Source organism: Mesoplodon densirostris, chromosome 6 (genome assembly GCF_025265405.1).
Source record: "Mesoplodon densirostris isolate mMesDen1 chromosome 6, mMesDen1 primary haplotype, whole genome shotgun sequence".
In the NCBI taxonomy this organism is placed as follows: Eukaryota; Metazoa; Chordata; class Mammalia; order Artiodactyla; family Ziphiidae; genus Mesoplodon; species Mesoplodon densirostris.
The window spans coordinates 121386945-121400801 of record NC_082666.1 but is presented as its reverse complement, the minus strand read 5'-3'; the positions used below and the strand labels follow the sequence as shown (position 1 = coordinate 121400801).

At 33.7% G+C, this 13857-nt stretch overlaps 1 protein-coding gene across 1 annotated transcript in view; it reads right to left on the bottom strand.

Moving 5' to 3' along the window:
• Positions 1 to 11645, bottom strand: part of ADAM7 (ADAM metallopeptidase domain 7) — a 37097-nt gene extending 25452 nt beyond the window's left edge. Inside the window, 7 exon segments of the mRNA XM_060100535.1 lie at positions 2706 to 2758; positions 4046 to 4239; positions 5275 to 5351; positions 6713 to 6736; positions 6738 to 6834; positions 9736 to 9742; positions 11594 to 11645. Coding sequence (XP_059956518.1) covers positions 2706 to 2758; positions 4046 to 4239; positions 5275 to 5351; positions 6713 to 6736; positions 6738 to 6834; positions 9736 to 9742; positions 11594 to 11645 — 504 coding nt within the window.
• Between the last annotated feature and the right edge of the window lie 2212 nt (positions 11646 to 13857).

Genomic DNA, 13857 nt, shown 5'->3' with positions numbered 1-13857 from the left:
AAATGCAAATGGTCAAGCTTCTTGTATAATAAAATAAAATGCCTTTTCTGAATGCTGCAATTATCCTATAGTTAACATTCCATTGCTCGCCTGTTATCTTAAATATCTGAATACCCCAAAGATATTACATTAGAATCCCTTTAATTTTCATTTCCTACCCACTCCTCAACCTACTACTCATTGATTTAAATGCCACTATTCTACTGAAACTATTCCTGATAGGCCCATAAATTTCCTCTTAATTATCAAATCCATTGCATTACTAGAATAAACCTTCATTGTTTTGCACACTTTTTCTTTTGATATGTGCTGGATTGGGTTTGCAAATATTTTTAGGGTATTTGCAGTCATATTTGTGAGTGAAATTGGCTTGTAATTTTACTTTCTTGTCTGGATTTGTTATCAGTGTCATCATAGGTTGTTATGGTAATGACCCTTAAGGAATCACTCTTCTGGGTATCTGCACCGATGTGTGGTTCCCTCAACCATTGATTCTAGACTTGGCCATATGACTTTAGTTAATAAGACATTAATAAGTGTCCTATAAGCAGAAGCTTGAAAAGCTCTTGTACATTGAAGCCTGGTCTCTCTCATGATGTTTTGATGCCCAGCTATAATACCAGAAGAACAGGCTTGCCTACTGGGGACACATGGGCCAAACCCAACACTAGATACCAGACAAGTGGCTAAGGCCAGGTTACACCAGCCAGCCAGCCCAGTGGAACCACCAGATTACTGCAACTGTATAAATGACCCACACTAAGTTTTGGGTAGTTTGTTACACAGCAGTAGATAACTAATATGAACGTTACAATAACTATGAAATGTGTGAAGAATGTTTCCTATTCTTGAAAACAGTGTATAAAAGATGGGGTTTTCTGTTACAATAAATTTCGATGTAATTTGTCTTAAAACTCATCTGAGCCTAGTTATTTGTCAATAGATTGTGGACTACTTATTTAACTTTAAAACTTTCTTATATTCTTTTTGGAGTTTCCTGTTTCTTCTCAAGTCAGCTTCTTAACATTGTACTACATTCTTCTGCTCATAAATTTGTTGGCACAAGGTTGTACATATATTTTTTAATGATATATAACCTTTCTTATATTTATAGTTATGTTTTTCTTTCATTTCTAATTTTATTTGTACTTCTATTTTTGTCTTAATAAGTATTGTCAGAAGTTCCTCTATTTCATTTATCTTTCCAAGGGACTAGCATTTGACTTTGTTTCTTTTCGTCTTGTGCTTTTTATCAATTTTACTCATTATTAAAATTATTTTTCCTTCTCTTTTTTGGTTTTATTCTGTGTTTATGTTCTAACTTTTCCAGTTAGACTCTTAATTCATTAAATTCTTTTTTAATATAAATGTTTGTCTACAAATGTCCTTCTAATTACGGTTATGCCACCTGCATCTGGAAAAATTTATCTCAACTAATGTTTTCTTTTTGCTATTATAAATATTTCATACTTTCAGATTTGACTTGTTTAGTCAATTAATATTTGGCAGTGTATTTTTCTTTTAGTTTCCAAATCAATTTTCATTTTGTAGTCTAGTTTAACAATTTTTTTTGTTATACCTTCCAATTTGGTTGTGGTTTAAAAAAAGCAGTGATCTTCTCCGTATATACCTTTCCTATCTGTTTTGCTTCCTTTGTGGCAAAATGTCAGTTTAATTCTTGAAAATGTTTTGTTTGAACTTGAAATGATTACATATTGTCTTTTTTCTGGTTGCAGTGTACATCCATCAATTGATTAGATCAAACCTATATTTATGTGGTTCAAATCTTTTCTATTTTTGTTGAATTTTTTCCCTGCTTATCCTAAAATTCTCTAATAGAGAAGTAAAAACAACCCTTCTTACCCTGTAACCATGTTTTTTTTTGTTGTTGTTGTATATCTTTTTATACTCTGCTGTAAGGTGTATAATCTGAAATATCGTTGGATGATTTGCAGTTCTTGGAGAGCTCATTCTTCTTTTCATTATGTTGGTTGACTCTTCCTCGTGTGATTAGTTTTACCTTGGATTATGATTATAGGGCATTTTTGACTTGGAGTCTAGCAGTTTACCGAATTTCTAATCAGTTTTTTTGTTGAAAGCTTGGCGTGGCATTTCTGTATCTAAAGAAAAGTATGTCATACCCCACATCAGTGCAGGACACAGGCGTAGGATTTTGTTTTCCCATGCATAATATTTTCCCTGCCCATTGCTACAGGTAGACAAACAAAACGTTTCCTTTCTCTTTGCAGTTTCACTAGAGAGCTTTTCCAGTTCCCTTTCAGAGATGGGACAGCACTTTGTGGCTCTGGGCCTTAGGCAATATATTCTATATACTGTGTGTTGTATCACCATGCCTTTGAATTTTAGTTACTGTTTTGATAGAGATTCTCTGCCTCATTTTTAGCACTTGGAGATTTTCTGTGTTTTTTTAGCTCAACTATAGATTGTGGACATATTTTCAATTTTTTGAAGTTGTTCATCATTTCCATATGTTCATAATGTGGAGGGAGGTTCTATTTTGGCTTAGTCTGCTATACTGCCAAAGGACATTATCATCTCTTATATATGTCTGTTTGGGGAAGCTAAAAACAGAACATTGAACCTGGAATGGAATTCTGATTAAAATACTACTTTCTCTTTGTTAAAAATCACAACTATAGTTTTATAAGAATGAATGGGGAGCAAATGTTTATCTGAAAACTTACCATGTTATCATCAGCAACAATGAACAGTTCAATATACTTTTCTTTTTCCATACTGTGGAAATTTATGGAAAATTGAATGAAATACGGTCAATGTCTCCTGTCTTAACATTTTAAGCTAAAATTTTCAAGGTAAGACATGTTAGTATTATTGGAAGTTGACATGCAGGAGTATATCTAATAATTCTAGAAATGTAGGTAAATAAAACCCACTATATTATTAAAACATGTGGTTCTATGCATCAGATTCTAGTAAACCTGAAACAACATTCCATATTTTATTTTCCTTTTATTTTTTTGTTTAGTCTTTCAGGTAAAATAAGGATTATAAATAAAGAATCATGAATCCAGTTTTTAACAATTAGGGTTTTTTTTTTAATTTACAAAGTAAATGCTTACTAAGTAAGCTCATATAAAAGGACCATTTACAGTTGAGAGCAAGACATATAACTGGCCAACAGGAGTGACTGTATTCCTTCTACTCCTCTTCTGTCTCCCGATCTCCCTTTGTGGGAGTGTCAATTCCAAGGAAACATAAAAGTTGTTAATTATAGATCTTTTATTTTATAAAACACAATACTAAGAAATTCTAAGTTTTCAGCTTTCAGTGTCATGCATTGAGGTACATGCATATGCTCTTGAATATAAACCAGAGGCATATTGTTCAAATATTTGACTGTCATTCTTTTCTGAACTAAGTAATCATTTATTTATTGATATATTCAATCAAAAAAACCCATCTATTAGGCATCTAGTAAGTTTCAGACACAGTCTACACCATGGATATATGAAGAAGATAAACACTCACAGATCTTAAAGGCTAACATGTAGAGGGGATTTAAGTTGATATGAACAAGTAGAGAAAAGCCTAAAATATGGAGGACTATCATTGTGCCTTCATTCTACTAGAAATTCCACCTTAACAATTAGAATATTTGGCGTGATGAAAGGGGGATAACCTGGCTTATCATCAACAACTCCTCCCAAAAAAGTGGCAGGAAAGACCAGGAAAGAAAAGACAATATCTAAGAGAGATTTCAAGATGTAAATTTCATTCTTTCCAACCACTTATAGCCCTAATACTATAAATCTATATGTAGGGTTGTAGATATCCCCCTTCTTAGAAACTGATGAGATAAACTGAGATTTGCTGTAGGGAATGAACACTTTCTGTGTAGATAACAAAAACAAAAGTTTGACATTTTGGATTTCAAACAATGAAGAGTCAGATTCAGGCAGCCTGTACACTTCATTAATTGGGCTCATAATCTCTCTCTTGGGATCAGTAAGAAAGTAAGAGGCATTTGACTTGGGATAAAGATAATTTAAAAATAAGGCACTCACTTCCATTTTGGAGTCTTCCATGGATTTAGTATTGTCATTTGGAACAGCTGTCCTGGTAAAATTGAACTCTGTACAAGAATAATTGGCAGGTTGCTGCACCTGAGGTTTATATTTGAACACCAGATGTTCTCCTTCATCTGAATATTTCACTGGTTCAATGAGGTACCTTTGGTCACTCACCCTGAAGAACCCCCTGTGGAAGTTGGGAATACAGTGTCTCTTTAAGATCTCTTTCATTTTCCTACTACATTACTTACACAATACTTCTCTGTTCCACTTTACGGAGTTTGCCTTTTTAAGAAAGGGAAACTGCAGGGTCAAGGCCTCATGTAAGCATGTAGCCAGGTATTCTGAGAGACAAAGAGGGGAGATGGCATGTAACCTTTGACTCAATAACTTTTCTAAGAGTCAACTCATCTGGATTTTCAGAAGTTTAACAGCCCAATCTCTCCTTTGAAGCATAGGTAGAGTAACAATTCCCACCCGGGGTTGAGGACCTCTGGCAAGTCTTAGTTCTTGCAAAAATTTTGTGAATATTCATGTCCATCACTCATTAATTACAGAGTAAATATATGAAGGTACAGACACTATTATGTGGTAATTGTGTCATTAAAGGGTTTCTCATTCTTTAAAATTCTGGGACCTACTCAAGTAAAATCCTCAAAAATGAAGATACAGGTTTCTTGCTCTCCTACTCTCTGCCTCCCCACATCTTCTTCCTTTGTCCTTGAGCCCAAGGTCTAGAGACAACTTATATAGGCTTTACTTCTGACATTTTTTACTTTCCAGAGTCTGGAAACACTGCCTAATTTAGTAAAAAGCTGTGAAGCGTTGTGGTGTGATGCAGTGGGAATTCACAGGCCTAGAAATTAGGAGGACTGGTTTTTGGATGGAGTTCAACCACCAGCAAAATGAATGTTCAGGAGCAAGTCTCTGATGTCAGTATCCTGATCTGTAACATGAGAGGACAGGCTGGATGAGCTCCAGTCACCTTCCAACTCTGAGTCCCTTGATCATATACTGAAAAACTTGTCTTGCTTAGGGCTGCGTTTTACATCTTTTTGTCAAAAATGAACATAAACAATGGGCTGGAGTGGATCCTCATGCTGAAAATATACAGTAGCTTTTTTCCATTAATTTTTCTATTTAAAGGTCTTAAGAAAAGAAAAGTGAATGTCTTTGAAAATTCATAGGAAAACTCATAAAGGTAGAAAGATACGGTACATACCTCAGACCATTACATGTGCTGATACTGGCAGCAGAATCAAATTCATGTATGATGGATCCTTGGTAAAAACAGTGATCCTAAAATAGATGAAGAGGCTAATGATATAAGTGCATGTATTGATATTATAGAAATATTAATATCTAGATATTTTATGTTCATAATACATCATTATTTCATTTTCACAAACTATCCTTATGTTCGTTTATGCATTCATTCATGCATTCATTCATTCATTGCATTCTTTCATCGGAAAATTTCGAAGCTACTTTAGAAGCCTTTTATTTTAATTGCATGATTACTTTGTCTGAAGCAGTGTATGAATTCTTCTTTCACAAATTTAAGAGTCTATTAGTTGATGCTAACCTCAGAAATGTAACCCTTCTCCTTTGAAATATTACTCTTTTAATCCATCTTAAAATCCTATCAAACTACCCCTCCTGTGCTATTATTATAAATTTTCTCCAGTTGCCTATGAAATAAAGTCGAAATTTTTGATGATCACAGAAATTAGGTCTCACTCTCCAACCAGGTCCCCTCGTGCCTTTGTCTCCTGTCTCTCTGCTTCGATCAAGTTGGTATCTTTATTACTCCCTACTGGGTGTTCCATCCATGGTGATTCCGCCAAATAATTTCTCTTTCCATCAGTTCCTTAGGTTCAACTCCTGCCTATGTGTGTCACTTTCCATGGTCCTGCACCTCAGACTCTCACAGATGAACAACCACTCATTGTATAAAAGAATGTTACCCAGTTTTCTTACTGTTCTATTTTACAAAGATTGCATGATGACTGAGATTTCATAGTTGACAGCTGCCTTAAACAGGCAATATGGTTTAAAAGTATACATTTAGTAGAAGAGAATAAAGTCATCCTTGGCTAGAAGGCTGCAGTGGCATGTTCTGCAAAGGGGAATTAATATAAAAATAGAACTCATATCCACTGGAATAATATTCATGATTAATGAACAAAGATTCATTTGGAGAATGAAGGAGAGGACGCAGTGTTGGTGCATCAGAAGGACAGGGCAAGAGGATTTGACTCCCATAAGGGTCAGTTAGATGGAAGTTTTAAACTTGTTTCATGTCTTTAAGTTTTATCCTTTAGATTAATTACTATTCCATCATGGTACCTTATACTTCTCTGGTGTCCTGCTTTACCCTTCCTCCAGACTTAACCCAATTTGGGGTACATAGAAGTCAGTGTGGTAAATGAAAATACATTAGCAGTCATTGATTTGCTTGTTAGGCAGTGATCAATCTCCTTTAGATGTCAGAGTGTCATAGTTTCTGTTCTAGAATCATTCAGTGATAGTAGTCAATGCAGGAGTAATTTCTGATGTAACACTTTCTGAAGCTGCTTGTACAGCTAGGATGGGGTTTAAAAATCATACGAGGAAACAATAGTTTCAGAGAAGAGACATAGGAAGGTCCCATAAGATACCGTGATCTGAGGATGCTTGGTGACCTATCTGCTCTCCTTTTGTGGAGTAGTATGTCTCACTGTAATCTGAGGCTATGAACTGCCTGGAAAAGCGGGCAGAGAGGTAGTGAGATTCACTTATTCTAAAAAGTTAGCAGATAAAACCTATTATGTGAGAGTGAAGGCTCTAGGCTGCTTTCACTTCTCAGCAAGATCCTCTTATGCTAAAAGCAAATAAGCAAAATCAATCCCAGTCACATGAAAAGCCTTTCTACCTCGATTTCTTGGTTTGGCAAAGATGGTAAAAGATTCTGGCAGTTTTAGCAAGGCATCATTTTGAGAAGAACCTAGAGAAAATATTATCTAAGTAAAAATCTTCTTGCCTTAAGCACGAAAATTAATGCAAAAAAATTGTAATGTATATGTATCATATATAAATATATATACTGTATATATTTTATCTAAATATACAGCTGTTGGGTTAATATGTATTAATATATATGTATCATATATACATAGGTAAGAATTTAATGATTGCAAAGTTTTTACATTTTACATGAAATTATACAATATTAACTGTAAATATTGTAACCTCTAAAAAAAAGCTTTAAACTAAAGCAGAGAAATATTGCTATAAAAACAATAAATAAACAAAAAGCCAGTAGATAAGAGTAAAAAAGAAATCAAATAATTCAAAGATCCAAAGAAGGGCAGGAAGAGAAATCCAGAGGAACAAAATCAGAGGCAAACAGAAATTCAATATTAAATACAACCATATCATTCATAACATTAAATGTTAATGGATTAAACTTTCCAATTAGAAATCAGATTGTCAGAATCTACTAAAAAGGCAGAACCCAACTACTTGCCATCTTACAAGAGACACATTTTAAATATTAAGACACAGGTAGGCTGGCATGAAAAATAGTATATTATGGAAACAGTAAATATGTGAATGCGGAGCTAAGCTGTACTGATATCAGGTAGAATACAGTTCCCAAAAAGATGGGCATTCCATAATGACATAATGATAAAAGAGTAAATTCACCATAAAGAAAAAATAATAGTACATGTGTATAACCTAATAGCTAAGCTTCCAAAACATGAAGAAAATATTTTAAAAATTGAAAAGATAAACAATTCCAGATCATAATTGAATGTTTAGACATTCCTCCCTCAGCAGTTGACAGAACAAATAAACAAGTAATATAAGTAAAAATAGAAGATCTAAATACTCCTATCAACCACTTTGTCCTAATTGTTGTTTATAGAGCACTTCACCCAGTAACTGCAAAATACATGTTCTTTTCAAGGTATGTTTCACAAATTAGAACATAGGTTTGGCCATAAAACAAATTACAATACATGTTTTTAAAAATGATATCATACAAAGCTTGAGAAAGGGTATGTAAAAACTACCAAATATTGGAAATTAAATAACCCACTCTTAAATAATTCATGAATCAAAGAAGAAATCTTAAAAGAAATTAGACAATATTTTGAAAGGAATGATAATAAAAATAAAAGATGTCAGGGTGTTTGAAATGCATCTAAATTAATGCTTGAAGGAAATGTCATGGTTTTAAATATTTTAAATACTATGACAAAAAAATCAAATGTTTTCATAAAAAAGTAAATACTAAATAAGTAGAATAAATTAAATAATAAAGATAATAAATGGATTCAGTGAAATAAACAGACAATAGCAATAATAAACAAATTCAAATGTTGGTTATTTGAAAAGATCAACAAATTGATAAACCTCTTTAGATTTGTCAAGAAAAAAAAGAGGGAGAACTCAGATTACCAATATTAGAAATTATAAAAAGGTTATCGTTAAAGGTACCACAGATATTAAAAGAATAATCAGAGAATATTATGAAACACTTTATACCAAAAATTTGACAACTTACATGAAATATACATTTTCCTTGTAAATTACAATTTAAAACTGACATAAAATGAAATAGAAAATCTGAATAACCCTCTCAATAAAATTGAATTTGTAATCATAAAACCTCCTTCCCACACATGCACACAAAAAACCCCTCAAGCCACAGGTAGTTTCATTCATGAATTCTATTCAACAATCTAAAAATAAAATTCTTCAGAAAATATAGGAAGAGAGAACACTTCCCAATTCACCTCTTAATATTAAATATGTGACAAAGACATCACACACACACAAAACTAAAAATGCAGAATAATATCTGTCGTTAACATGGTGTCAAAATCCTTAAGAAAATCTTTGTGAACTGTAAACAGCAAAGAGGGTTTTATCACAGGGATGCAAGTATGGTTTAACATTCAAATATCAATCAGTGTAAATTACCATATGGACATTTCAATGGATGCAGATGAAATGCTTTCAGTGAGCTTCTCAGGGAGCTATCTTAATCTCATAAAGTACACAAATGACAAGTCTACTGGCAATATAATATTAATCATTCAATATTTATCACTTTTCCCTTAAGATCAGGGATACTGTAAGATTGCCAACTCTTCTATTTCTACTCAGATTGTACTGGAGTTCCTAGCCATTACAATAAAGCATAGAAATAAAAGGAATAATGACTAGAAAGAAAGATATACAACTGCCAATATTTGCTGATGAAAATCTCTAATCTATGAAACAATAGATAAATCCATAGATTAAGACATCCCAATAGAAAAATGAAATAATAAAATCAATTCTGCTTACAAGAGCATTGCAGGCATTAAATAGGTAGAAATACATCTAACCAAAGACATATGAGAGCTGTACACTATAAGCTACAAAACATTGTTGATAGAAATTAAAGAAGATCTAAATTAATATAGAGATGCAACACGAAGACTCAATATTGTTGATATATCAGTTCTTTCAAATTCATATATAAATTCAGTAAAATCACAACCAAAATTCTAGCAGGCTCTTTAAAAAATAAAAATTAACAAGTGATTTCTAAATTTTATAGAGAAATGCTAAGGATCTAGAATTTTTTTTAATTCTGCAAAAGAAGAACAAAATTGTAGAAGTTACCCACACTGGCTTTTAGACTTACTTTAAAGCTGCAGTAATCAAGACAATGTGGTCATAGCTTGGGGATTGAAAAGTAGGTGAACAGGATAAAATAGAGAGCTCAGAAATAGTCATTTGCTTTTGGTCAAAGGTGCAAAAGCTATCCAATCCAAAGAAAGGCAATTCAACAAAAGAGGCTGGCTATGTATATGCAAAACCAAGAACCTTGACCCACCTTCAAATTACACACACACACACACACACACACACACACACACACACACACACACAAATTCAAGATGATAGACCAAAACTAAAAGCCAAAACCATGAAAACGTTAGAAAATTTAGTAAATCGAAATTTCTTCAAAATTATAAATTTTACTTTTTAAAAGAATATTAAGAAAATGAATATAAAAAGTAACAGGATGGAGAAAACAGTTAACAAGAAATATATCTGACAAAGGGCTAATCTCCAAATTATATGAAGATCTTCAACTCAGTAAAGGACAATTAACCCAATTAAAAATGGGTAAATATTTAAACAGGCACTTTACAAAAGATATACAAATGGTCAATAATCACATTAAAAAGTTTTCAACAGGGAACTGAAAACTTATCCAAAATGAAATATCACCACAAACCCACCAGTATAACTAAAATTAAAAAGAGGTGAGAACACAAAACGACAAAGAGGATTTGGAGCAACTAGAATTCTCATACATTGTTCGCAGTATTTTGGAAAATGATCTGACAATTTTTTTATAAAACTAAACATATACATACCCTATGATCCAGAAACTTCACTCCTTGGTGTTCACCAAGGAGAAATGAAAACGTATATTTATAAAAGGACTATATACAAGAATGCTCATTCAGGCTTTACTCATGATAGCCAAACACTGGAAACAGCCAAGGTCTCCATCAATAGAATGGATAAAAAAATGGTAATGTGTATATATATGTGTGTGTGTGTGTGTGTGTGTGTCTGTGTATATATACACATATATATATATGTATATATACACAGACACACACACACACACACACACACACATATACACATACACATCATGGAATAGTACTTAGAAAGTAAAAGAACCACACTTCTGCTACATGAACTACATGAATGAATCTCTTTATGGAATGCTAAAATAAAGAAGCCTTACACAAAGGGTACATGCAGTGTAACTCTATTTATAAAAACTTCCAGAATGGACAGAATAATCTATGATGAGTGAAACCTCTGTGAACAGGTTTTGAGAGAAGTTGACTAGGAAGGAGGAGGAGGAAATTTTCTGAGCGACAGTTCTCATAGCTAATATAAGGCCTTCCCCTGTGAAAGGGATTTTAGATACTGAGATAATCTTCTATGCTTTACCTATCAAATTGGTAGTCATCTGTCAGGTGAGCCCTGTCAACCCCACTACAGAGAGGTGTAGAGAAGAGAGTATAGGATTTTGGAATCTGCTCTTATCTGAACCAAAGTTTTACTAGTTTATTAGCAGTATGACCATAAGTAGCATATCTAATCTTCCTGATCTGTAGATATTAGTCTCAATTTCTTTACCTGTGAAGTGGAGATAATAACATAGAATTTTGAGCATGTTAATATACAAAGAGGCTGATGGCTAAAAGTGTCTGCTGCCTTGCAGATATTCAGTAAAATCCACTCCTTCCTCCTTCTCACGGTCCATCAGAGTATTTAAGAGTGATACTGCATTTCATAAACATGTAGAATCTCAAGATTAGCCATAATCTAGTCCAAATCCTATGCTATGTTCTCAGCAAAGTCATCAATGGATATTAATGTTTTTATCATTTACAATTTAAACGTAATGATGAGAGAGACATTACCTCATAGCATCATAAGAAAACCCTCATAAAAAGATTATGACATACCTTTAATCTGAGAAATGAGTAAAATCGTGAAGAATAAACTCCCGGGAAACATTCTGAATGATTCTGGCAAAAGTGGGGCACATGTGCTTGAGAAGAGACATGCACAGGTCCTTGCTTCCGCAGTGAGGATGAAGACCCTAGCAGATAGACAGGCAGTTTTGATCCAGCACAAGGAAGTGTTCCTTGATCATGTTACACAATTTGTGAGGTGCTTGAGGCTAAAACCTAGAAAGTGGACGTCATGTACTAATTAAAGGCAACCACTGAGATGGTGGTGGTGGAGGAGGTGGGCTGGGCAGAGATCCCTACTTTATGCCTAATATAAATATGATTCCAGATGTATTAAAAATTCAAAAGTGAAAAAAATCACCTATGACTTGGAAAAAATTATTGAAGAATCTTTATATAAACTTTCATTGAAGAAGGTCTTTCTATGCTGAAAGCCACTTGTAAGAACTGTTAAGGAAGATTTGATACAAAAACTAGACAGAAGTATTGAGAACTTTTTTTCCTAGCTAAATAAAGGCCTGGGCCAGGAACATGAGGATAATGGTCTTTAGAGTACTGAATGAAACACAATCGAAATGAATATTTCACCCCCCATCCCGATAAAAGAACCCAGAGAGTCACTGGGGCAAGAGGGGGAAATGAAGGGAAATAACTTCCTTTTTTTTCTTCCAAGTTTTATTGAGGTGTAATTGACTACAGCACTGTATAAGATTAAGGTGTACATTAAATAATTTGACATCATATGTTATGAAATGATTCATCTCATACAGATACCAAAAAAAAATATTTTTCCTTGTGATGAGAGCTCTTAAGATCTGCTGTCTTAACAACTTTCAGATATACCAGACAACCCTGTTCACTACAGTCATCATGTTGTACATTCCATCCCTAGTACTTATTTATATTATAACTGGGAGTTTGCACCTTTTGACCACTTTCATCCAAACTTATTTATGAAAACTGATTTATGCCATAAATCACAAATTAATTACAATTAAAAGACAAATAAAAACTCCAGAAATGTATGCAACATATATAATAAAATGTAAGGGCACATATCCTTATAATATAGAGCTCTTTCAAATCAATACAAAAAGAAAACATTAATGGGAAAATGTGCAGAAGACCTGTACAAACCTATCTATATGCATGTGTTCTCTTGTTATATTAGAAGAGAGATCCCTTTGCAATACAATCCCTTATCTGGGATTTTATCCCCTCCCCTATCTCACATTATTGATTATCCCTATAATATTCCCATGAATGGAACCAATCTACCATGGGAAGCTTTCTTTTAAATATCTTTTGATATTTAAATAATCTAAAATCTCTCCCTTTCACAAAATCCTACCCTCAATCCTATAGTCCACAGACCGCCACCATCACCCTCTTTCATTACCTTTTAAGTTAAACTTCTCACAAAGTTGATCTATATTTCTTGTGCCAATTTCCTCACCTCCAACTCATCCTAACACATCCCACTTGCACTGCCTTTATTATTCTACTGATATAGCTAATATCTCTGATGATTTCACAATTTCTATAGCCAATGGATACTTTGGTTCCTCATCTACTTGCCCTCTCAGTATTGTTGACCATACCCTCCCCCTTGAAATATTCTATTGAAGTACCTTGACACATACTCTTCTTAATTTCTTTCTAGCTCTCTGGCAACTTGAGGGCTGTATCTTTTACCCAACCTTTAAATTATGGAGTTCCTCAAGGTATTATCCTATCTTCTTTTCCCTTAACTGTACACTTGTTCCAAATCCATCTCATCTTCAGTTATGGTTTAATTCTCTACGATATGCCTCACACTTTCTATTTCCAGTCATCTGAGCGATAGACCTTTACAGCCAACTCTCTACTCAACACCTTCACCGGAAGTGTGCAAAACCCCTACAAACTCAATAGATACAAAACTTAAAGTGCGGCTCCCCCAGCCTGTTCTCTTAGTTCATGATGTCATCATCCATTCCTCACTGCAAGTCTGAAGCCCAGTAGTCATTGTGGATATCCCTTTTAATCAGCCCATCACTATGTTTATTTTACTTTCTAAAAAATCCCATCCACTTTTCTCCAACTTTTCTGTCTCCATCCTAGTCCAGGATATCCTAGACTGTCTTTGGCTATATTCCAACAAGCGTGATCTTTTCAAAATGCAAATCTGATTGTGTCATTTTTTTTTTTATTGGTGCTAGGATTAAGACTCACTTGGCTTTAAAGCCTCAGAAGGTAAATTGCCTGCCACCTTT